The sequence below is a fragment of the Mauremys mutica genome, chromosome 1 (genome assembly GCF_020497125.1).
Source record: "Mauremys mutica isolate MM-2020 ecotype Southern chromosome 1, ASM2049712v1, whole genome shotgun sequence".
Taxonomy (NCBI): domain Eukaryota; kingdom Metazoa; phylum Chordata; order Testudines; family Geoemydidae; genus Mauremys; species Mauremys mutica.
In genome coordinates this window covers 202,420,569-202,447,657 of record NC_059072.1, presented here as the reverse complement: position 1 = coordinate 202,447,657, position 27,089 = coordinate 202,420,569, and the positions used below count along the sequence as shown (strand labels likewise).

Sequence of the window (27,089 nt, the reverse complement as noted above, 5' to 3'; positions counted from 1 at the left end):
GAGAAACATACACAATCTAAAACAACAGCAATTCCCATGTAATACATTAAATTGTCAATCAGAACCTAATTAAAACTCTCTCTTCTTTAGCACAATGCTAAAAGGATAAAAATTGCCACCGATTAAATTACTACCAAGGACTGAGAAAATACTAAAAACATTATCTTTTTGAGATGGTGATAAAGATTATTTTTTGTAAAAAATAGGTAAAATCCAGCCTGCTATCAGAAGCTGGAAAATTCTAAAATCCAAAAGATGAGGTAGATTTTCCAGCACTCCAGATTTACATGGCCAAAAACAAAGATGTGAAGGAACTTTACCATATCTACCTTTTATTGAAACAATTTCTAGTGCTGAAATTTGGCCTCTGAACCAAACTTTGGCCCCATAAAACATCTGTGGTATTACTTTAGCATTAAAAATTCTTAGCACTGGGACTGTTCTGTTCCCACCATATGAGTGTGTAAAACAAAGCACACCTTGAGCAGAGCTAAGGATCTTTTGTTTAAGCCTTTATGATAAGGGGACCAACAGCCCGAATGATGAAACTTTATTCCTAAATAAGTAAGAGCAAAGACTTTTTCTGCAAGGTGGTTTTCTATCTTCAACCCAATACGTGGAGGGGTCATCCCAAAATCATGACTTTGGCCTTCTTATAATTGAGAACCATATCTTGAGAATTACAATAAGAAAAAAAATGAGATAACAGGTAGAGGCCTCTTAGAGTTTGCAATAAAACAGCCTTGCCATTGGTATATAATAATGCTGGGATAGATCTACCCTTTATTTGCGATGGAGAGAAATTATCTTCCTTTAAAACATACATCACATCGTTAATATATACATTTGAAGAGAAGAGGTGCCAGAAGGCATCCTTGACATACTCCCTGAGAAGCAGAGAAAATATTAATATGTTCAATTTTGACTTTAGTTCTTACCCTAGCCATGTTGCCTTCATGTAGATTCTCCAAAATATACTGAAATTTTAGATCGATACCCATCTATCACAGGTATCTGGTCTCTGTGAATAGACTGAACCCCTGGACTGGATCTGGTGAGTCCAATCTAGCTAATTAAAGAGAGCTAGAGTACACCTGGGTCTATAAAGGGCTACTAATAGGCAGCTGGAAGGAGAAAGGCCTGAGAGAGGCTGAGCCCTGTGAGGGAAAGCCACAGTGGAGTGGAGCTAGCTCCTGTGATGGGTCCTTGGAACAATGGGCCAGGAGCTCAGGGAGTCAGTTCTCTGGCTTCTGTTCCAGGAAGGGAGCAGAGCCATCTGGGACTGGGAGGCTGCCAGGAGCTGGCGTGCCAGAGATCCCTGGCAGGGTATCCCTGAAGCCTGGGGCCAAGAACTGAGTTAAGACTATTTTCTGTTTGTCTGATAACCTGTATTTAAGAAATAAACCTCCTTGAAAAGACTGGGCGTAGCAATGCATGCTTTGGAGCTTGGGAGAAGTGAACAGCCAAGTGACACCATCATTCTTCATTTCACCCAAAGATTGTCTTGGTTAATAGAATCAAATGCCATCTTTAGATCTATGAAAGTGGCAAGTTAGTGACCTCAACCACAGTATAGTAATAAATAATATAGGCTAGAGTAAAACAATTATCAATTCTGACTCTGCCAGCCCTGAAGCTGGACTTTTCTTCATGTAGTAAACAAGCCTCCAAAACCCATATTTTCGTGTTTTGGATAGTAAATATCTAGAATAAATTTTCCCTGCCACATTTAACAGATCAATAGGTCTATATGAAGCAGGATTCTTTCTGTTCTCTTTTTTTAAAAATAGGAACTATTATACTAAACTGCCAGCCTGCCAGAATCTTTCCAGTGTCATTAATGACAGTCAATAATTTAGCTGAGACTGAAAATCACCAATCAGGAGTCTGCTGAAGGACTTCAGTGGCGAGAAGATCTTCCTCTGGAGCTGTTTTCTGTCATTGGGCTAAAATAAAAGATTGGATTTCACTATCTGCTGCTGAAGGCCCGAATAGTAAATCAGAGAGAGGATTCCTCATTTCATCTACTATAGTAGAATTAGATAAAAAAAAAAAAAAGCTGGTTGAGGGGAGTCATTAAAGACCTGGCCAAAATGTGCTGACCAGGCTTTATTGTTAATATGGGGTTCCTCAAACAATCTCCAAGGCAAATGCCTACACACTGCAGGACCACACATAACTGAGGGAAGGGTGGAGTAGAGCTCTCAGTCTTCAAATTGGGGCCATCCTGCTATTTTCAAAAAAGAGGGAGAGAGGACTCCTTCCCAGCTCACTCCATCTCATTTGCTGCTAAGCAATCACTGCTGTGATACTGCAGCTGTCTACAAAGTGGAGAGGGTGAGCTCCTCTCCAAATCCATCAATGCCAACCAACTCTCAACTTCAAAGTTCTGTTTAAACTTTATGAACTCCCACTAGGAAAGAGAGACTCCATACTAATCACACCTCAGTCCAACATAGATGATATTACTATCTGCAGGGAGGGAGATTCCTCACTGAAACTCTTGTCTCCACAGTCTTCACCTCATCCAATAGATTCAAACTCCAAGGTTCACTACTTTTGCCATTCCAAATCTCCAGACTCCCCAAGGTTACAGAGCATTATTACTGCATTGAGGAAACTTCTGCTTATTCACTCAGAGCAGCACAGATTCCCAGAAGCTTGTTCACTACTTCCTGCCTGTGTGTCTGGGCCCCTCAGATGCTGCTCTCCCTTTACCCCTATGGGCAGCTCCTCCTTCCTGACGGTGAGCTCATCGGTAATGGGTGGGTTCGCTTTACTTCCCATCCTCCTAACTAGTGGCTTCTGGGCCTTAATACCAGGATCTGGCACATGCCTTCTCTTACTCAGTGGTTTAAGGCAGGCTACCACACACCAGGGCTCCTGTCTCCAGTCAGGGTTCCACCCTAATGCCCTTTGTGAGATAGAATTGAAGCTAATTTTATAATGTTTATAACATTCTTTGAGGTCCTCCAGGGATAGAAGACACTAAAATATAAAGTAGTAGTATTAGACGTGTGACAGAGACAATATCCTGTGATATAGACAAACTTTATGGAATTAAGATAAACTTTATTGAATTAGGTTAAATATCTTTGGAGTCCATTGTGTTAAAAATGCAGTTGCGTATGTGTTATTTTAGAGTTTTATGTAACTCTTGTAAGGGGAGGGGAATGCTAATATAATTCTGCTGGTTATCAGCCCTTTGAAGCCAAACCCTGGGGAGATTTGCATATACTAGTTCAAACTGTATTCTACAGGGACCAACAGACAAAAAATGTGTTTTTGGATAAATTGCCTAGTTTTAGTTTTAAACAGGTTCAGGACCTTCTTCCTGATCCAGCAAACAGGACCCCTGGTCAGTGGAGGGCCTCACTCTTTAGGGAAGGGTTTGGAAAGAATGGGCCTACTGAGGTCCCCTAAAACTCTATGCTAGTGCTGAGCTTAAGCAGTGATGAACTTGAAAACACAAGGAAACCCATTGGGTAGGGGTTTGAAGGACTGCTCCTGCCAGAGCCCATGTTAGGGTTGGAGTGAACTCTGGTAAACTTATTAGCATATATGTAGGGTCTCTTACTGGCTTTAATATGTTTTCTCTGTAGTGCTTTTATCTTAAGAATAAAATAGGCTTGAAACTGATGTAGATCTTGGGTCTTTTGTGTGTTTTTTTCTGCTTTTGATAGGGAGATTTTTCAAAAGTTTATAAAATGACTTGCTGACTAATTTAATCCAAGTGGCTTACTTTTTGCTTCTTGCCCCTGAATCCTTTATGTAATTTTTGTATTTGAAAGGCATGTCAGTGGTGTATTTAAGTGTTAGAGCAAGTGAAGAACTTCATCTGTAGAATACAATGCTTTCCATGCTGCTTACTATAGGAAATCCTTTAGTGTGTGCTACCCAGAATTTCCAAAGCTCTGATCTCTGGGAAAGAAGTATTTGTTCCACTCTTCTTCCTTCTCAAAACTGTTTAGAAGTGCTCTTGTTTACCTTTGTCAAGACTGAATGGAAATTATGTAGCATCTGATACTTTGTACAAGACATGACCCTTCTTTGATAAGGTTGTTTTGGGTGTACTTGAGCTTATGTACTGACATTCTTAGCCACAGAGGATGCACTATGTGCAGAAATGTCAGTTGGAATTGGGAACTCTATCTGGGATGTATTATTCCAGGGTAAAATTAATTGCAGTGGTTACTTTTGTTTTTTGTGTTTTTTAAAGACAACATGATTTTAAGGAAACTGGTTTTGAAAATGATATATTCAGTGATCTCCCTTGGGATACAGATTTTTTTTTTTTTTTTTTTTTTTAAAGATCAGTCCTTTTTGAACTGATGTTTGTCACCCAGTGTTTGAATTGTGCTAACTTTATTATTTATGTTTAAGTTAATATTCTCTGTGTTGGTTCTGCCTGTTTCTCTTTTTAGACTGTAAACTCCTCAGGGTAGAAATATCACCTTTGTTTAGTAACGCATGTTCATGGAATTGGATTTTTTTAATTGATCTCTCTTTAGAACAGGAAAATATGTTCTTGTTTATCTTCTTAGGTTGTAAAGTGGTCAGACTATTGTTCACCGTTGGCCTATAAACCTGGAGACCCTTATAAACTAATTGCTGAAGCAAGTGTGGATAACTTCAGTAACCTTGGAATAGCATTCATGGAAGACAGACTGCAGATGGATAATGGAATGGTGCCACGGAAGATTGTTTGTAAGTATCTTCACAGAACACTTCAGTTTTAATGAAGTATCTTAGTGTTTCACTTATTCTAAGTCTCCTAATGAGTTCAGTGCATCTATACACAAAAATATATGCTTTTACTTTGGCATAGGAATAATCGTTTCACTGTCATCAGAGGCAGTCTCATTTTAAAGGGCAGCTGTATTTTAAATTTAATGCCAAATATACGAATCTTTAAAAATGTATTTAGACTGCCGTTTCTGAGGTTTTTTATTTTGCATTTGTAATGTGTTGTTAGAATGACAGCTGAAAAAAGTAGTTGAATGTCTTTAATTGAAACTGTATGTAATTTTTTTTCTTATTCCAGTTATTACTGCTTCATAAACAAACAGATAGTTAATAATAATAATAATAATAATTGGAGATATACCAATCTCCTAGAACTGGAAGGGACCTTGAAAGGTCATTGAGTCCAGCCCCCTGCCTTCACTAGCAGGACCAATTCTTGCCCCAGATCCCTAAGTTAATGCCACCATTACCGTAATAAGCTTAAATTTTTGCAAAGTCCCAGAGTATCCCAGATGCTACTATATAAGTCTCTAGAAAGGTGGCAGAGGATTGGGGTGCAGGAGGGGTGCGGGGTGTACGAGTTGCCCTTCTCTGCATTTTTTCCAATTTTAATATATCTTTTTGAGATGGTGTGACCAGAACTGCATACAGTAATCAAGGTGTGGGCATACCAGGGACTTTTATAGAGACATTATGATATTTTCTGTCTGATTATATATCCCTTTCCTAATGGTTCCTAACCATTAGTTTTTTTTGGCTGCCACCTGCACATTGAGCAGATGTAGATAGTTCTATGAAAACTATAATTCCAAGACCTTTCTTGAGTGGTAACCACTAATATAGACCCCATCATTTTGTATGTATCATTGGCATTGTGTTTTCCCGCATGCATTACTTTGCATTTATCAACATTGAATTTCATCTGTCATTTTTTTGCCCAGTCATCCAGTTTTGTGAGATCCTGTGACAAAATACACTCCTGTATTCACACCCTACACTCTGCTGTAATTATCTTTGTACAAAGTATGCCTTGTTAAGGTATCATTTGAGAACTCATCATTTTCTGGTCATTATTGTCCTGGTAAAATATGTGTGGCAGTATGGTATGGGAAGTTATAAGGTTTCCCTACATGGTGGTGGTAACACATGTTCCAAATCCCACTGCTCTGCCCAAACAGAATTTAGAAAACATGTCTTTCCTAAACATAGGAATGTGTGCTCTTCTTAATTTGCATTTAGCAGGAAACCGTGTTATCAGGCAGGAAAGGAAGACAAAGGAAGTTCAAACAGGTGAAAAAGCCAGCAGGAAATATCCTTCCACATAGACTCTTTGGCTCCGGGTACTTAGCTAGAAATGTTTTTCAAGAGGGGGACTGAAACTATAAAAAGAAGGGACAAACACCCCAAGGTACTCCCCTCTCTCCCTGTTCATCACATTTGCTACACCTGAAGAGACAAACAGTGGTTGGACTCTGAGGAAGAGGTCCTTTCCTGAGAGTTTGGTCAGTAATCTGCTGGAGCATGTGGTGAAAAAGTTTGCTTTGGAAGTAAGAGAGTTTCTTAAGTAGATACCAGTAAGCATTTTATCTTTATTTTTCTTGTAATCATTTCTGACTTTTATGCATTATTATTTGTAGTTAATAAACTGGTTTTATTGCTTTATCTAATCCAGTTTGTTCAAATTAAAATAGCTGGGTAACTCCATGTGAGGTGGTAAGTTGTGTGTGCATGTTATTCCCTTAAAGGAATAATGGACTCAGTATATTTGCCCTGTCCAGGAGAGGTCTGGGCAGCACAGGACATACATTTCTGGGGGAAAATCTGAGACTGGGAGTGTGTGGTGGTCACCTGGTGGTAAACTTTAAGGCTGCTAAGCGCCAAGATGTGGCTGGCTGGCTGCAGCACCCGCGGACATAGCTGGGAGTGCCTACATGCTGGAGGCTGTTTGTGAGCAGCAAGGCATAGTAAAGGATATCACAGGTTACAGGGCAGGGGTGACACAGCTACTCATTAGTCTGGATTGTATCCTGGTATGTCTCAGATCCCTTTGTATCTCTTTGGTGTCATTTTTGGATTTAACTATTTTGAGTAATTTTGTATTGTCTGAAAACTGTCACCTCATTTTTTTTACCCCCTTTTTCAGATCATTTATGAATATGTTGAACAGTACAGTTCCCAGTACAGATCCTTGGGCACCCTGCTGTTTACTTCCCTCTACTGTGAAAACTGACTATTTATTCCTACCTTTTGTTTCCTATCCTTTAACCAGTTAGGGGTCAATGAGAGGACCTTTCCTCTCATCCCATGACTGCCTACTTTGCTTAAGAGCCTTAAGTGCTCTCTAACTGCTAGATACACTCTCCTAGGGATTTACAAAATAAACTTACTCTTTGTTTCAGGAGAAGTAGGTCTTAGTGTCTAAGAAGAGGAAATATTTTAGTAATGTAAGTCAGTGGCTCTCAACCTTTCCAGACTTCTGTACCTCTTTCAGGAGTCTGATTTGTCTTTTGTACCCCCAAGTTTCACCTCGCTTAAAAACTATTTGCTTACAAAATCAGACATCAAAATACAAGTGTCACAGCACTCTATTACTGAAAAATTGCTTACTTTCTCATTTTTACCATATAGTTATAAACTACATCAACTGGAATATAAATATTATATTTACATTTCCGTGTGTAGTATATAGAGCAGTATAAACACATCGTCTGTATGAAATTTTAGTTTGTACTGAGTTTTAGTGCTTTTCATGTAGACTGTTGTAAAACTAGTCAAATATCTAGATGAGTTGATGTACTCCCTAAAAGACCTCCGTTTACCCTCATGGGTATGCGTACCTCTGGTTGAGAACAACTGGTGTAAGTGATTTATCAGGAAACTAAATCTAATGCCAAACTGCATACTAGGGATAATGACATTCAACATTGCTATTTTTATACAGCTTTTAACTTTGCCTTTGAAATCTCTCAGCTGTCCATTTACAGGAGTCTGCTCTAAAGGAGCTAGAGCGGATGGCTGCACCTACTGAAGAGAAGAATAGCACTAATAGTGCGCACATGGATGAATTGACCCCTGCTCCTCCATTTGAAGCTGCAACTAAACAAGTATCAGTGTCAGCTGATTCTACAGGAGGAGGTGACCAGGAGGTGAGAGAAGAGAAATCCAGGCTGGAGAAAAGAAGTGAGCCTCATGATGACCCTAACAGCCTATCTGAAAGGGAGACAAGTACTGGTAAACATCACCACCTGCACCTTTCCAGCTGCCACGAATGCTTTGAACTTGAAAACAGCACCATTGAGTCAGTCAGATATGCTTCATCAGAAAACATTCCAGAACTTCCTGATGATTGCAGTGCTAGCATGGAAGAAGTTACTGATGGCTGTCTGGCAAGAGAACTAAGAAGGATAAACCTCATTGGGAAGCCTCCCAATGTCTTAATTTATGTGGGCTCTGACCCTATGAAAATCAAATTTGAGAAGATAAAATCAGTGCTCAAGGAGTGCATTGATGCAGACAGCTACACCATCTACCAGCTGGTTGAGGAACAAGTTCTGAAAGCTCCCTGGCTTGATAACTCGTTGTTGTTGGTTATTGCCACAGAGGAACCCATTTCGAAGGACAATCACAAACAGTTCCTGACCTACTTGTCAAAAGGTGGGAAGATTTTAGGGCTTTCTGCCTCTTTTACATTTGGCAGTATACAGATAAGGAGCAAAAGTGAACTGAAGAAGACCATCCAAGAATTAGTGTTCTATAAAGCAGATAACAGTGAAGTTAAATTAAACCTTCTGACCAGTGGCAGTGTTTTTGAGCAAGAGGTTAAAGAAAATCTCAGCCCAGTGAAGTCGTTGAGTCACTTAAATAATACAGATAAAGATATGATTATTGTTCACCTGCCATATGGAGATCATGGAGAAGCCATTCTGTGTCAGGTACTGTGTGTAAGAAGACTTAAGTTGTTTATTGCATAGTATAATACGCTTATTATGGTGTGCTCCTAGATTTCAACTGACTTAAATTATAAGTTCATTTTTGATGCCTCTCTAAAGTCCACAAACAGGAATACCTGCCTCAAATTTGATAGTCTAGGCAAAGGACTGAGGCAGAATTTTTCTTAGTTTGAAGTTATTTGTACAGAGGATTCCTGAATTATGGGACTCAAGTCATTAGAGTCGGAAAATAACATTTTGTCCATTTGTAGCAAAATAAAAGCAGGAGGGAGGAGATGATGTAGTTTACTGGGCTCATCTTGTTGAGTTCTGATGCAGAGAACCAAATGGAACAGAAATACAAGAATATAAACCTTAGAAATGGGCAACCTTTACCCTTATTTTAATTATAGGACAGACTTCTTTTCAGGACTCAAGACTTATGTATAGATGTTTATTCTTCTGGTAATATAAGTCATCTTGCAATTACTCACTTCAGAAAACTTCATCAGGACTTCTCCAAGGTGCTTTCCCCTCACCAGGGCTCCACAGGATGTACAGATGGCACATTCCTTTTGAACTCACTTTGCCAAAGGCAAATCCCAGCATTTCTTGTTTACGGTAGCTGTCAGATTCGCCCTTAGCAGTTATTAATCTGTCACCTTCCCATATGTCGTTTTTTGTAACTTTCCCACCTCAATGTATGGAAAAGGGCATTTTGGGGCATTTCTAGTGTCTTAGGTATCCAATGATCAGCTTTACTGCATATCTCCCAGTATTAAAATATTCCTTTTTAAAGCTGTACACATTTGCCAGTATTACTCTTGAGTGTCACTGCCAAAAGACTATAGCATCTTGAGAAAATCAAGTTATGTAGATCAAATGTTATAGTTTTGTATAACAATTTCTGCCACCCATGTGTTGGGTACTTGAAGTAGAAAATTGATTAGGCACTGTTGCTATCCATTTCTTTAAGTTGCATGGTAAAACCTGTTTTGCTGTAGCATTTAAATTGACCCCTCTCCTCTAATAAAATTTAATACGGCAGTGAGTTTTCTGAGAAAAAGGGCAATGTGGGGTAGCTTCAGAAATCAGATTAAAAGGATTAGAATGTCATTTATGATTTTTACATGAGTTCTAGTCTGCATCTGGAAAGGCGTATTGTTGTTCTCTTCATGGCTATATTGATAAGAGTATTGACAATGACATCAGCCAGTAAATATTCAAAGTCACAGGGTAGTTATTTCCCTCTTCTGCACTGGTCTAGTTTCATAACATTCCCTCTTTAATTCAATAAATTTGTGTGGCTGAATTATAGAAGAGTGGATAATGCATACTATAGATAGAGAAAATAAAATGTGCAGAAATGTATGAAAGCACAGTACAAGTAATTTTTATGCCACTTTCATTTAAGTGTATTTGCATATAGTAGAATAAAACAGTTGTACATTTTGTATTCTACTAAATGTATTAAACATCTTGGAACTTCTGTGAGATACAATATATAATTTTAGGATGGCTAGGTTGGACTCTGCATTTCAGCTTCTTAGGGCTTGTACACATGGAGAGTAAGTGCTCAGGAAGGCAGGATGTGAATATACAACACTCTAGTTTGCCACGTACTAAATCTCTGTGGATCCTGCTACCGTGCACTAAAAGTTTTGTGATTAGCTTTCATTTATTGCTCTTTGAAGTACAGTAACTCCTCACTTAACGTTGTAGTTATGTTCCTGAAAAATGCGATTTTAAGCAAAACGATGTTAAGCGAATCCAATTTCCCCATAAGAATTAATGTAAATAAGGGAGGGGTTAGGTTCCAGGGAAATTTTTTTGCCAGACAAAAGGCATTATATAAACTTTAAACAATTTTAAACAAGCAATTTAATACAGGTATTAAACAGGCTGGCAGCCCCCTATCAGCTCTCCTATGCCCCCCCCAGTGCCTCCCACTCACCGGCGGACCATGCAGATCAGCGCCTTTCCCCTGTTCCTCCCCGCCTCCTACCCGTGGCAAACAGCTGGGGGGAGGAACGAGGACGTGGTCCACGGGGTCCGCCGGCGGGCGGGAGGCCCTGGGGGAGAGTGCGTAGAGGAGCTGATGGGGGGCTGCCAGCCATGGATAATGCAGGCGGCCAAACAGCGTTATAGGGGAGCATTGCACAATTTTAAACGAGCATATTCTGTAATGGAGCAGGGACGTAACATCGAAACAACGTAAAGCGAGAGGATGGTAAGTGGAGAGTTACTGTACTGCTAAATAGTATTTCCAAAGTGCACTACAGAACTTTTAGCGTGTGGTAGCAGGGTCCACATGGCCAATTAGTGAGCAGCACGCTGGAGTGCTGTATATTTGCAGCTTGTCTTGCTGATTGTGTAGACCAGGGGTTCTCAAACTGGGGGTCGGGACCCCTCAGGGGGTCGTAAGGTTATTATGTGCAAGGTCGCGAGCTGTCAGCCTCCACCCCAAATCCCGCTTTGCCTCCAGCATTTATATATTTAACACCATTATAAAAAAGTGTTTTTAATTTTTAAGGGGGGTCACACTCAGAAGCTTGCTGTGTGAAAGGGGTCACCAGTACAAAAATTTGAGAATCACTGGTGTAGACAAGCCCCCAAGGTTCACCTCTGCTTTGAAAAGTGATTCTGTATAAAATGGCATTGTTTTCTGTGTTAGTGTTCCAAATATAATCAGTGCAATTCAAAAATAAAAAGATGTTTTTCTAATTTCAATCCTGTGCTTCAACTTGGAATTAGTCAGGCTGGGTTCTTTCTACTTTGTGCATCACTGCCAACAAAAATTCTGCAATCAGAACTGAATTCCACTGGTTCACAAGCCAGAATGGAATCCAGAGCAGCCTCGTCTATATAGTGGTAACAGAAGAAAAAAGTAGCAAAAACTTTTTAGTCAGTAAGTAGATATGGACTCCAACTACATGCGGGAGGCAAAGCAACTGATTAACAAAGGGGAATTTTTACACACCTTTTAAGAGAAGAACTGTAGTTTACCAATAGCTTTAGTCTCCTCCTTGGAAGTTAAGGATTCATTGGTCTGTACTAATATTTGCTACACCTTGGATTTGTATCTGTTTGACAGGCTTTTAAGATGTCAAAGCCCTATTCATTAATATGTCTTGTTTCTTCATCATATAAAATATAACCTTACTTCTAATGCACAAGTCACACTGAATTTTACACAGCTCTTGTACTAAATTCAGCTACTAGTAAGTGAATAGATACCAAACCATTTTTAGGTCTGCTTTGCCTTTATCTACCTCAGCTGCTGTCTTTCATATTAGTGACGCCTTTCTTTTTCTTTTCCCATCTCCCCAGGTATACTTGGAGATGGATATCGCCTCTCTGACTACACAAACCCAAGAAGAGTTTAATTTACTCAAAATGAGCAATGACAAGAGATATGAAGTTCTTAAGGAGATCCTGACATTACTTGGACTGAGTTGTGGATTAAGTGAAGTTCCTTCTCTAACTCCTATTTATTTGCTCTCTGCTGATGAGGTGAGCTTTCTACTTAAATTGCAGACATAAGAGATTTAAACTAAATAGCTTGATGCATGATTTTAACAAAACAAAATAATCTTTTTATAGTTCTGGGTTAGAAAGGGCTGCCAAGTTGTTAGGGCCAATTAATTTTAATATGTACCAAAAATTACTAAAAGTTCGTCTTAGAGAGATGAGAAAGTGTAGGCCAGATCTTAATTGTTTCTGAGTGCCAATTTAGGGATGTGACTTCCACTGTTTTAGTCACAAGGGGGTCTTTACCATGTCTTATGAGACACCATGATCAAAACCAAAACCGTCAAATTACTAACTTTACCTGTTTTAAAAAAAAATGAAAACACAAATAATAAACCATGGTGACTTCAGTTACAGTCTCTCTTATCTATCTCTCTATGAAGAGCTTTTAACAGAGATTATGCCTTAGAGCAGTGGTCCCCAACCTTTTTGGCTGGTGGGCGCCAGCCGAAGGACCACTGCGGTGGTGGAGCACCTGCCGAAATGCCGCCGAATTTCGGCGGCATTTCGGCGGCAACGTCTCTTGATGACGTCGCTTGCTGTTGACAAGTGACGTCATCGAGAGGCGTCCCCGCCGAAATTCGGGGGCGACGCCTCTCGATGATGTCACTTGTCGGCGACAAGCGTCGTCATCGAGAAGCGTCCCCGCCGAAATGCCGCAGTGGCATTTCGGCGGGTGCTCTCCCAGGGGCCAGGATGCGGGCACATTAAGATGCCCCCGCGGACCCCATGGCGCCTGCGGGCACTGTGTTGGGGACCCCTGCCTTAGAGAGTGGGCTGGTTTTTGGTGGGGGCGTTCTTCTCTTGATATGTCAATACCAAAGAGATATTTTCAAAACTAGTATTTGAGTCCTGTTTTAGTGTATCATACATAACTAAAATGGTTTATATATGGGCAAGGGAATTTCATTTAAGGGTAGGTGAGTCCTGCATGGTTTATCATGGGTAACCTAAACTGTTCAAAAATAGGCAAAGGTGAATGATCTTAACTAAGTCTTATGCAACTTAAGTAAATATTTAAATTCAGTTACTTTAGAGGACATTCAAGGAGCTGTCTTGAGTCAGTCAAATTAATGTATATTAAGAATCTTAATATTTAAATTAAATCTATTTCTCTTTTTACTAAGATTAATTTATTTCCTCTCCAAGAATAATAGTTTAAACCACTTTGCTGCTTAATGGGAGAAGCTGTTATGGTCTTAAATTACAATTAGCATTTCAATATCTCATTAAAATCATTATAAGAAAAAAATAAATTTGATTCCTTGGCAGTGCTCTGGTAAACTTTCTCTGATTCTTTGTGATATCATTATGTTGCAGAAGCACTGTTGTGTTGGAAGGTGACTGCTTCTTGATGCTGTGTTAACTGCTTCTTTGTCATACTGCTGACATTTGCTTGCTTGAAAGAGATGGCACAAGTAAGACCGAAGTGCCATTGAGGTTAAGAAACAGAAGCAGAGTATGCTGCTTGCTTAATTCAGAGAGATGTATAGTCTTCACGTTTTACAGTTTTGCTGGAGGTGCAAGGCACACCCCTTTTAGGGCTCATCTGGATTTAAATATTCACTGCTGTCACCTTTTCATTGGCTTAAGACCCTCATGGAATGGTTCAGGTGGCATCTTCAGCGCATGAATATGAAATTTGTTTGTTATGGAACAGGGTAGTAACTGTATATTGTTTTTATGGAGGGAATTCAAATATCCTTTGTTTTCACTCTTTCTTGTGTTTAGTCCTTTAGTTTTATTAGGGTTTAATAGGAGTTAAATTCTGTTTTAAATAAGTCAAACATCCTTACTTTTACATGTCTTTTAGCTTTAAAATAGCCTTTCTAAACTAAGATGATTCTTAAGAAGAGTCTTCAATTTAAATAGTCCTCAAAGAATGCATTGGCTCTTCTTACAGATTCTTGGAATAGTGGTTCTTGTGTGTGTTTGAGTTTAACTAGAAAGTTGCTTTAACACTGTCAGATAACTAATTCCCCAATTAGCATAAACATTCTGTACTTAAATGACTTTTTATCCTGATAATATTAAATGACTATGTTATATTTGTAAAAATATAACAAATATTTTACTAGTTATATGGCAGTGGCATCAGGCAGTTGTTATGAGGCTTACTTTTAAATACAAATCATTTGCAAATAAACATCTCAAAAGTGCTTGTACCATTTCTAAGCATTTAAGGAATAAACAAAGGACTTCTACAAAATATTTCCCAACTTTACATATTTTCCTTAAACCTATATGAAGGCCTTAGGGTGTTCATAAAATTTTTGATAAAACTATTCCTAGACTATTTTGTTAGAATTTTTAAAACTGAAGTTTTTCTTTATGAAGAGAGAAAAGGGTGTGAAGGGGGTGAGGGCAGAGATGAGTCTCCTGGCTCAGCCTTTTATGGCCTTGGCAAATGAGGTGCTATATATTGCTTACCTTGAGATCCTGGAAAAAAAATATCTTCACATTCATTCACAAGGGAGAGACTCTTTGAGCTGACACTCCTCTTGGGTGTTTTGCCTTTTAATCACACAATTACCAAGATTTCAGTCGACAGTCGTTTCACCTGTAGTTCACAATTAAAAACTATAAATGAAAAAAAAATCATGACTAAGACTTAAATGTTTTTCTAACATTATATAAAATAAAGTGTATAGAATATTACAACCAAGTAGACTTTAAAAACTGTGATTGGACTTGGTGGTGATAACATGTACGGGACAGAAGGAGGTAGTCACTTTGAAGCATTTCATGTTTGTCATTTATTAGGAAAGCAGAAATTTCCTAAGTTTCTTTAATTACCCTGAATACTTAAGTTAATAAAACAAATGATTACAAACTAATATGTAAGCTGCTATTGTCCAACAGCCATGTATACAAAATTACTTAGAAATATTTTTTCAAATGTAATAAAAGTCCAGGTGAATTTATAGCAATCTAACAAATTAAAATAATTGTATTAGCTATCCTCAATATTGAGGTTTACCCCTTATATAGCAAGTAATAAAAATGTCTAAATGACTACTGTTCTTTTATGGTTCTTTAGCTGCTAAACACACTTGAGATTTACATTGGAGAAACTGTGGGACTCGAATCTTTTAAGAGGAATTTGGCTTATTGCTGCTGGAACATTTTAGCCCTTTGTTAATAAGACATGCATTGTACTTCATTTGTATCCTTACACAGTATCGAAATGCTCTACAGAGCAAAACTGTGCTAAGCTATAGTAAGAAAAGGTTTTAAAGAGATTTAAAAGGCATAATTAACTTTATTTCTACTGGAGATAAAGAATTCTGCATAAACGGAGCAACACAAATGAAAGAGCAACCCCAAATTATGGAGAGCTGATTGGGAAGTGAGGAGGTCAATACTGAAGGACCATAGTGTATGGGGAAGGCAATATGAGGAGTATGTAGTCAGAAAAGTGAGGAGGAGATCTTTGATAATCCTGATGGCATTTTTTATATTTGTGTTAGATAGGCTAGGGAAACCAGTGAAGGTGCTGCAGGTTGATATACTTTGTGCAGGGAGAGAACAATCTGCCTATTGCCCTGGCCCCCTAAAATTTAGAGCATTGTTATGCATAGGCCTGATTGTGAAGAATGTGTCAAGTAATAATTTTATTATAGACAGCTTTACAAAAACATTGAAATGTGACACCACAAGATGAAATGGCTAAAAAGTAAAATGAACAAAGTTTAAACTAGTAAGAGTCCCTGTTTCACAGGCAAACAAAACTATAACTTAACATTCTGTTCATTTGCCCAATATTAATTGTAATTTAATATCTAAAATGTCCCAGGAGGAGAACTGTATGGAGAGGATCAAGTTGATAGAATTTTCTCTAATATCGTTTCCCCAGTCTCTATATCTTTCTCCATTCATACCCAGCTTTCAGACTGTACTATTTAAGAATCCAACCGTGATGCTAATTAATTTTTGCCAATGGTTGCCAGCTAGAGGCATATTTTACATTTGCAGTTCCATTAAATAGATTCTTGTGAAACATATTGGACAGTTACATGATTTAAACAAAGTTTACAAAAAGCAAGTGGGAAATGAAGGGTCACTTGAGGATTATTGGTTTTGCTGTGATATTAGGTTTCATAATGCTATAATCTTTGCATGTGCAACATCATTCTTAATGTTTTTAATATACATTTTCAAGCTGATAATTTAGCACATATCTAGAATAGTATCTGAAAGGAACTTGCAAGTATTGAATAAAACTTACATTTAAGATGCAATTAACCATCTAAGTATTAGAATAAATTAAGAATACATAATCACTTAAGAGCTTTCTGACAGGTTATTCATTTCTCTAGGTGTATTTTGGCTTTTACTTACATAGAACCTTTCATTTGAGGTATTCAAATCCTTTAAAATAATTTCTGATTAAGATTCAGCACTTTGGAGTACATATGTGTAATCTGAAGAATAGTTAAGTGACTAGTTTAAAGTCATACACTGAGTCCATGGAACGAGAAATGTAGGAGTCCTGACTCCCAGGCATTTGCAGCATTGCCAACCTCAAGCATTTAAGTCATGAGTCAGGCCCCAGAATATTCACGAGTTGTAGTTTGTCGTCGATATTTAAAAAAACTGTGGCTACTCTTAGTTTTCTTTCTTCTGTTTGAGGTTTTAGGGTTCATATTTTCAAACTTTATTCTGTACCCATGAGGATGAAAAACTTATGTTCTTTTAAAGTAAGCTGAGATTCTTTGAGAAGTGTCCCTATAGGTGCTCCATTTCAGGTACGCATGCGCCGCTTATGCCTTTGATGGGAGATTTTTGGTAGGAGTGCCTGTTTGGCCTATGCATGTGCCCTACACGTACTCATGGCCTGTAATGAGAATTACTCCCAAGGGTATTCTGTGCCAAAAAAAGAGAGAAATTCTGCGCACAATATTTTAAAATTCTTCAAATTTTATTTGTCAGATAAATGTGGAGGCTCCAGCATGGCATTGGGGCGCACAGGCCACTGGCTGCACAGAGGTGGGAGATCACTGTGCAGCTCTCCTCCTTCCCCCTTTGCCCCTGGGATACGGATTCAGTGGTGAGGCTGTACTCAACCCTGACACAGCGCAAGGACCAGGCCTGCCCCAGAAACACCCCAGTGCCCTGCCTCTGTGTGCCAGGTGCACCAGGTGTTCGCAGTCAGGCTCAGCAAGGCAGGATCCAAGTGTGAAGGGGCTTAGTGTGAGGGGATCCAGGTGTGGGTTGAGAGGGTTTTGTGTGGTGCAGTCTGGGTTTGGGTGGCTCAGTGGGGGGATCCAGGGGCTTGTTGGGGAGTTCTGGGTGCAACAGTAATGGGACTCTGCAGGGGAGTCCAGGTGAGGGTGGTTGGGGCTCAGTGGGACGGGGTCTGGGTATGTGGAGGGATAGAGCTCGGTGGTGGGGCCTGGGTATGGGGGTCTGAGTGGGGAGTCGAGATGCTGGGGGAGTGGTGGTCAGTGGGGTGGAGGTCCAGGTGCAGCTGGTTGGGCCTTGGTAAGACGGGGATCCGGGTGCAGGTGGCTCATCGGGGTAGTCTAGGTGCGGGGGGACTGTGGGGCTTGTCAGAGGGGTTCTGGGTGCGGGGGGTGGGTGGGTGAGGTTCGTCGGGGTTGTGTCTCGGTGTGAGGGAGTCTGGATGCACGGAGGTTGAGTGGATCAGAGAGCAGCTTCCTGTACAGTGACCACTCCCTCTGCAGCTGAGGAGCAATTGGGTGCAGGAAGCGTGAGGTATGTGTGTGGGGGGGTGGGGTGGGAAAAGTTTTCAAACTTTCCTACAGCCAGGGGAGACATCTGGGGGTGGGTCTGACACAGCCCTGGAAGTCGTGCCGGGGAAGAGGAAGTCACAGCCTCCCCAGCCAGCCAGGACTGGCAGCTGAGTCTGGTGCAGGGTCGGAGCCACCAGCTGGGTCTTCCCCAGTCCTGCCCACTGCCCCATGGTGATTTACCTCTCTGCCAGCTGCCCTGGGCACCTGAAACATACTGCTGGGAAGGGTCACCTGACTGCTCTTATCACTTCTCTTTGCTTCCATGTCAGAAAGTAATTTTTCTGTGGGGAAGCAAAGAAATCTGTGGGGGATATCAATTCTCCACTTGCGCAGTGGCACGCAATTCCCCACAGGAATAGAGAATATACAAGGCTGCATGGGCAAACCGCCCTTGGTTCTTTCTCAGTCACCTTAAGCCTGAGATGTAGCATTGTGTGTCAGCTTTACTGTGCTCAGTTAGGTGGTAGGAAGACAACAGAAAAATATTTTGTGTGACAACAGATGGTGCTCCTGTCATGGTCGGAAAACAGAAAGGATTTGTAAAGTTACTTGAAGATCAAATTGGCCGCCCTACAGTCAAATTTCACTGTATCATCCATCAAGAAAACCTGTGTGCTAAAATTTCTAATTCAGAGCTTAATAATGTGATGAATACAGTGATGCAAATTGTGAATTTCCTTGTTGCTTGATCTGCTTTGACTCTGACAGTTTCAAGCACTGCTAGAAGAGATGGACAGTGCTTATAACACCATTCCACTTCACAACAACAGTTGGTGGCTAAGTCGTGGCAAGGTTTTGGTGTGCTTTGTAAACTGTTTTGATGCAATCAAGGCCTTTTTGTCGGAAAAAGGACAAAACTACCCCGAACTGTATGATGACAAATGGCTGTGTAAGCTCATGTTTCTAACTGACATCACTGCTCACCTAAATGAACTCAACCTCTGTCTCAAGGGTGCAGGGCAAATGGTTCTGGATCTTTATGAAACCTGGAAGGCATTTGTTGTAAAACTAGCAGTTTTTTCTTGGAATATTCAAACTTATACTTTCTGGTACTTCCAACACATAAAAGCGCTATGGACACGGTGCACTGTCAGTGTCGATGAGATTGGAATGTACATGCAAGAACTGGAATCAGAATTTTCTGACAGATTTCAAGATTTCCAGTAATTTGGCCCAATGCTTTCTTTTCTAAAAGACTAAAAAACTTTCTGAAAAGTTCAACGAAAGCGACTTGAATTTGTATTTCAGTGGATGGATGTTGAAGATTTCAAAATGCAGCTCATTCAGTTAAAAAGCTCAGAATTGTGGGCATCAAAGTTTGTAGATCTGCGGAGTGCACTTGAAGCTACCGAGAGAGCTCATGGGGCCTCTATTCTGACCTGCTGGATGCCCCTGCCAGTGAAATTTAGCTGTTTGAAGAAAATTATGTTTGCAGTGCTTTCAGCATTTGGATCCACATACCTCTGTGAACAGGTATTTTCACATGTGACATCTGTCCCCTGTCCCTCTTGGAGCCGATTAACAACTGATCTCTCAGAAGCCTGTGTGCAGCTTAAAGTATCCAAATACGTGCCAGACATTGGAAAACTCAGCAAGGAAAAGCAAGGGCAAGGATCACACTAAACTGATAAAATCTGCATTTTAGTTTAATTTTAAATGAAGCTTCTTAAACATTTTAGAAACCTTATTTACTTTACATACAACAATAGTTTAGTTATATAATATAGACTTACAGAGAGAGAGTATCTAAAAATGTTTAAATGTATTACTGGCACGCGAAACCTTAAATTACAATGAATAAATGAAGACTTGGCACACCACTTCTGAAAGATTGCCGACCCTCGATCTAAACTAAATAAAATAAAAATAAATTTAACACTTTTATTGACTATTTTCCAGAGGAGGAACAGGAACAATTTAAGGCCATCATAAATGAAGGTCAGCTCTTGGCCACAGAAGCAGTTCCATTTCAGCACAGGGGAAAGGGTTCTATTCCAGATACTTTCTGGTCCCCCATAGAACGAGGGATGGAGGCCAGTGTTAGATCTCGGGTATCTAATAACTACGTGAGATTCAGAATAATGACCCTTGCAGCTATAATTCCTTCCCTAGATTCCGGAGATTTGGTTTGTGACTCTTGATCTTCAGGACTTGTATTTCCATGATGTGATTCAGCTCTCTCACAAGAGGTTTCTTCAATTTACAGTTAATGACAGCCACTTCCAATATCAAGTGCTCCCTTTCGGCCTCTCTTCTGCCTCAATAGTACACCTCTACCTCGATATAATGCTGTCCTTGGGAGCCAAAAAATCTTACCGCGTTATAGGTGAAACTGTGTTATATTGAACTTGCTTTGATCCACCGGAGTGCGCAGCTCCACCCCCCTGGAGCACTGCTTTACCGCATTATATCCAAATTCATGTTATATCGGGTGGCGTTATTTTGAGGTAGCGGTGTATTCTCAAAGGTCATGGCAGTCATAATCTCTCATCTACATCATCTAGGCATAATTGTCTTCCCTTATCTCGATGATTAGTTACTTGGGTCAATTATGTCAGGATGTCATAGCAACAGTATCTAAAAACATAAAAATGCCCATACTGGGTCAGACCAATGGTCTCACTAGCCCAGCATTCTGTCTTCTGACAGTGGCCATTGCCAGGTGCTTCAGAGGGAATAAACAGAACAGGCCAGTTATAGAGTGACTGTCTTCAGTCCCAGCTTCTGGCATTCGGAGATTTAAGGATACCCGGAGCATGGGGATTTGTCCTTGGCCATCTTGGCTAATGCCATTGATGGATCTGTCCTCCATGAACTTATCCAATTCATTTTTTAATCCAGTTATACTTTTGGCCTTCACAGCCTCCCCGGCAACAAGTTCCAATAGTTGACTGTGGATTGTGTGAAGAAGTACTTCCTTTTTGTTTGTTTTAAACCTGCTGACCTGTTTCATCAGGTGATCCCTTTTTTTGTATTATGTGAAGAGGTGAATAATACTTTCTTGTTCACTTTCTCCACACCATTCATGATTTTATAGACCTCTATCATATCACCCCTTAGTCATCTCTTTTCTAAGATGAATACATTATTAATCTCTCGTCATATGGAAGCTATTCCATACCATTATTTTGTTGCCCTTCTCTATACTTTTTCCAGTTTCATCTATCTTTTATTGAGATGGGACAACCAGAGTTGCATGCAGTATTCAAGGTGTGGTGTACCATGGATTTATATAGAGGCATTGATATTTTCTGGCTTATCTGTCCCTTGCCTATGGTTCCTAACATTCTCTTAGCTTTTTTGACTTCTGCTGCACGTTGAGCAGAGGTGAGTAGTTCTCTGAAAACGATAAGATCTTTCTTGAGTGATAACAGCTAATATAGACCCCATCATTTTGCATGTATAATTGGGATTATGTTTTCCAATGTGCATTATTTTGCATTTGTCAACAGTGAATTTCATCTGCCATTTTGTTGCTCCATCACCAGTTTTTGTGAGATCCTTTTGTAACTCTTTGTAGTCTGCTTTGGACTTCACTGCCTTGAGTTATTTTGTATTGTCTGCAAACTTTGCCAAGTCATTGTTTATTCCTTTTTCCAGATAATTTGTGAATATGTTGAACAGCACTGGTTCCAGTACAGATTCTTGGGGAACCCCACTGTTTACCTCTCTCCATTGTGAAAATCTGACCATTTATTCCTAACCTTTGTTTCTTATCTTTTAATCAGTTATTGATCCCTGAGTACAAATGACAAGGTCTTTGTTTCACACTTTAGGCCTCCGGATCAATCTTGCAAAGTCTGTCTTGATCAGGGTCGGCTTCAGTTTTTATGCCGCCCCAAGTGGTGAAGAAAAAAAAAGATAAAGCCGCGATCGGCGGCACTTCGGCGGCAGCTCTACCGCACCGCTTCATTCTTCAGCGGCCGGTCCTTCCCTCCGAGAGGGACCGAGGGACCCACCGCCGAAGACCTGGACGTGCCACCCCTTTCCATTGGCTGCCCCAAGCACCTGCTTCCTGTGCTGTTGCCTGGAGCCAGCCCTGGTCTTGATCATAGTTTGATGGCTAGATTTTATAGATGCTGTGACAGCCAGGGCTTACCTACCTTTGGACAGGTTTATGAATCTACAGAATCTTATTGCAAAGATTCAGTTAAGCCCTCAGATTTCAGCAAGGAATTGTATTCAGCTCTTGGGCCATATGGTGGCATGCATCTTCTGACCCAGCATGGCAGATTACATTTCCAGCATTTCTAGGGATAGCTCAGGGTACTGTGCATACCAAACAAGCACAGTGTCGACAAACAAGTCTCTCTTCCCTGTGGGGTTCTGGACTTGGTCGAAGAACCCCTCCAAACTCTGTGCAAGAATTCCCTTCTTTCAAGCTCCTCTGGCCATTATCACTTCAGACATATCCATCTTGATATGGGGCATGCATCTCTCTGCTCACACCATCTAGAGCAAATGGTCTTCTGATTTTCTCTCTGGCATAGAGACTTCCTGCTCAACAGGAGCGCAACAGGTGATGATAAATAGTAGAAAGCAGTCCACACATCACTTACCTACAGAAGTGGCAGATGTATCACCTCTGGTGTACCCATCAAGAAGTTTCTCTTGTCTGCTCTTCTCTTTCTGCTGTTGCAGACTACCTGCTAGAATTAAAAAGACCTGGTCTTTGGTCAGTGTTCATTTGGCGGCTATAACAACCTGTCATTTACTGATAAAAAGGTTTTTCGGTTTTTGCTCACCCCACTAGGTTGAGATTTCTGAGCCATCTGATGAATCTTTTTCTACAAATTATAGAACCCACTTCAATGTGGGATTTGAATCTTGTCCTTAATTACCTTATAAAACACTCTTTTGATCTACTAGCCACATGTTCATTGATTCACTTAGTGATGAAAATAGCTTTCTTGGCCACCATCTCTTCTGCCTGAAGGGTTAGAGAACTGGGGGTTTTAATGGTGGACCTCCAATTTACAATGTTCTTCTGGGAAATGGCCTCCTTATGACCAAATACTAAATTTTTACCTAATGTGCCTTCTGAGTTTCATGTTAACTAGACCATTCATCTCCCAGTTTTTTTCCCCCAAATGACATCACGCTCAGCAGGAAGCTGCCTTCTGTATCCTGGATATTATACAGGTGTTAGCCTCCTATTTGGACAGAAGTAAACCATTCAGAAAGTCACCAAGGCTGTTTGTGGATCTGTCTGCAATTGAAACAATCTTCACCCAGTGGCTTTCAAGATGGATCTCTGGTTGTATCATTTCATATTATGACTCTGCCACCATTCAACCCCCTTGTAGAGTGTTAGCCCATTCTACAAGGTAGCAGTCTACTTCTGTGGCATTACTTAGGAGTGTTCCAGTAGTTGAAATTTGCAAAGTGGCAACCTGGACTTCAATACATACTTTTTCCAAGCACTATCCCTTTGTGCATGCCTCTAGATCAGAGACTGCCGTGGGCAGTGCAATTAGTATTAGATTCTGTTCCAAATTTCCCTCCTCCCTGTGGGGTTACTGCTTGGGAGTTACCTGAAGTTGAGCACCTATAGGGACACTATTTGAAGAAGGAGAGGCTATCCTATGGGAATTCCACTCTCTTGCTTTCTGTTTTAGAGTTTCCTCTGTGAGACTTTGCAGTAGAGAAGGAACTGAAGGCTGTTTGGCTCCATAGACATATATATCTTTGCTCTGGGGCATGCGGATGTGTGGAGCACATGGGGGCCGAACAGACATTGCTGCAAAAAAATCTGTGATCAAAGGAGCAAGGGACGTATACGCACCTGAAGTGGAGCATCCTTAGGGGGACATGTCTCGAAGAACTCCAGTTATTGCACAAAGCGAGTAACCTATCTTTCTCACGTAAATGCATCACTGGGGCTTCAAGAAAAACACACAATATCACAAGTATTGGCACTTTCCTTCTGAAAATCAGGACACATTAAAAGAGCCCAAGTTGGGCACACAGAATTGCTAGTCACTTCAGCAAACCTTGGCATGTGCGGTAGTTGAGTCTTGCTAACAACAGAGAGGACCTGTTAGTTTTTATACAAATCACTAGACTTAAATTTGGAGTTTGGTTAGATGTTCAGGCTTCCATAGATATAATCAAATTGGAGGGATTAGTTTTAAATGTGTTATGCACAGGGGAAACAGAAAAGCTACTTTTTTTTTTTTTGAATGGATGAAGAAACCAATGAGATGTACACTTGTACACAATTCAAGTAAGCTACATAGTTTGAATGGAGTACCCTTCCTCTGAACTGAGACTTGGAAAGACAGTTCATGCATTTACTGCCTTTTGTATATGCAAAAACTGAATTGATTCAGCATGTGAGGGAAATTATATTAGGAGAAATCTGTGTATACCTATGAAGTTGCTACAAGTTGCCTATGTCAATTAAAGCACTGCATGTAGAAGAGCAGTATAGAAAATGGGAAGATTTGGGAAAGAAATATCTAAATATTAAAAGTGGTGACATTGAAACTTGCACAATTTAAATTTCATCACTCCAAGAAAATACACTAGGCATATGATGACCAAGTTTAAGAAAAAATGTTAAGTGATGAGGTCAATATATTACGACATGGAATTGTTTGTTGGTGCAGATACTCTAGATTTATGCACTGATATTTTTCCAAAACAAAGCAAGAGGATTCAGCTATCCTGTATTCAAGTTGGAGATCAGATGAATTGGAGGCTCTCCTAAATGAACAATAAATTTTATATTGTACTCTATTGTTAAGAGTAATAATTTTACTTTCTGAAAATTAGATCAAATTATTCACAAGACTGGGGGCAACATTCTTTGGTCATTTGTTTGTGGGCAGCTAAGATTCAGAGTTAAGTGTCTGACAAGAAAACATGGTGGTTGTATTTTTCATGTTGTCTTGTTCTGTCAGGTAAAGGAAAATGAGCTACTTTTGCTGCTGTGATTGTCTAGAAGCATTTGTTTATTTTTCTTCTGTTTTAGACTAATGTGCCCCAGCGATTGCTAGTTTTATTCTTGTTCTTAGTCTGTGTGTTGCATTTGGCCTTATGTTTTAGCGTTGTCCTTGTTTTCATACAAATTAAAATGCCACTGCCACTACTAGTCCAAGACTGCGAGATGACATCTCCCTTCTAAAATGTATTTCAAATTTACATAAAAGTTCTAATACCTAAATATTATGGATAATGTCAATCTGGTCATATGGACTAGAGCTAACATAATCCTCCACTAGTGCTGCCGGCTGTTGAGTGATCACTGTAACTGTGTCCACAAATGCATTTTATCCCTTCTCTCTCTTTTTCTCAGTAAAGAATAAGGTTATGGGGACTACAGGAGAATAGCAGCACTAGGGCCACTTGCTCCTCACAAATTAGACTCCTTATTAAGTTGTGAAGTGTGCTTTGCTTTATACACATAGATGCATGGGCATGGGCTATTTTAAATTAAGTTCATTTTGGACAACCCATATTCTACCATTGCCTTGCTGTAGAACAGTGAAAGCAATATTTGAAGCAAGAACAATATATTATGAAAGGCAGGTTACTTGATAGCTAAAAGTTAAATGTGTGTGTGCCCACTGTTATTGACTTAGTGGTTTTAAATGTCATTTTAGAGATGGCCATTAAAACCTTTTCCTTCAAAAATGTGTAAAATGAAATGGAAAATTGTCAGTTTTAATGTTGCTACAACGAGCAAATTCTTTGTCACTAGGCAGCTGTGTGGGATCAAAGCACTGAAATAATGTGAATGGTGGTTGCTATAGCTGTTGAATCTGGCACCCACATGTTCAGTTTCAGCTTCATGTATGTAGATTTTTTTTTTTTTGGGCAAGTTTGCCTCTAAAGACACAGAAATGGCTAACCCATTCATATTTGCCATGTAAAAGATATTTCAGCTATAAAGACTAGGATTGTCTTTCATTGCTGTGAATTCCAGCATAACATTTTCTAGCTTATGCAAAGCCTTACAACAAGAATATTCTCCTTGAAAAGATTAGAGAGAGTTCAGTCACAATGGTGATTTAAGTCCATCTTGAAATACAATATGTCCACAACTAAACTTCTTAAAAATGCTCCATAACTCAGGCGCCCTCAGCCCGAGTCAGGTTTTGCAATATGTTCCAAATGGGTGACAGCCAAATGACAATATTTAATCATAGCTTACAGTAACGCAATATACATGATGGATTCTCCCATTCTCTGTAGTACAATCTAAATTCAGGCCATCCAGTTTTGTCTTGAGTTTTTCTGTCTTGAGCCTCACCTCAAATATTTTTGTTCTTCTGATGCTATCAGCTGTCTCAGATTCTAAGTCTTTTTTGCCAGCCAAAGTAACATAAGGCTTCCCATCCTAAGCAAATCTAAATTCTGTAGGATGGGAAACATATGCTCAGCAGGCATTGTAATAAACCTAGCTTTCGGTATATATTTTTGAGACAAGAGCCTCTATAAAGTCTTTTTACCTCATAGATGATAATATAGCTTATAGAACATGAGATTAAGGCTTCTTCTGATCTGCCAGTTGTGGAGTATTTAAAAAAAATCTCTAAAACTAAAATATTTAGTGAGTACTAGCTGTGCTAAAGAAGGTTGCAAATTTATCTCCTCATTGCATTTTACAAAACAATCTGGTAATAGTAGAGTAATAAGAATGGCCAGGCTGGGTCAGACCAATGGACCATCTAGCTCAGTATCCTGTCTTCTGGCACTGGCCAGTGCCAGATGCTTCAAAAGGGAATGAACAGAATAGGGCAGTCATCAAAAATGAGTTTACTGTGGATTTATACAGAGGCATTATGATATTTTCTGGCTCATTATCTATCACTTGCCTTATGGTTCCTAACATTGTTAGGTTTTTTAACTGTGGCTGCACATTGAGTAGATGTTTTCAGAGAACTATCCACAGTGACTCCAAGTCCTCTTTCTTGAGTGGTAACAGCTAATTTAGAGCCGATCATTTTGTATGTATAGTTGGTATTATGTTTGTTTACTACTTTGCATTTATCAACCTTGAATTTCATCTGCCATTTTGTTAACCAGTCATCCAGTTTTGTGAGATCTCTTTGTAACTCTTTGCAGTCAGATTTGGACTTAACTATCATGCACAATTTTGTATCATCTGCAAACTTTTCAA

At 39.8% G+C, this 27,089-nt stretch overlaps 1 protein-coding gene across 1 annotated transcript in view; it reads left to right on the top strand.

Moving 5' to 3' along the window:
* The window catches only part of HLCS (holocarboxylase synthetase), a 218,871-nt gene that overhangs the window by 12,626 nt on the left and 179,156 nt on the right, over positions 1 to 27,089 (top strand). The window contains exons 3-5 of the mRNA XM_045002444.1: positions 4,545 to 4,707; positions 7,717 to 8,678; positions 12,006 to 12,188. Coding sequence (XP_044858379.1) covers positions 4,545 to 4,707; positions 7,717 to 8,678; positions 12,006 to 12,188 — 1,308 coding nt within the window. The remainder of the gene's footprint in view (positions 1 to 4,544; positions 4,708 to 7,716; positions 8,679 to 12,005; positions 12,189 to 27,089) is intronic.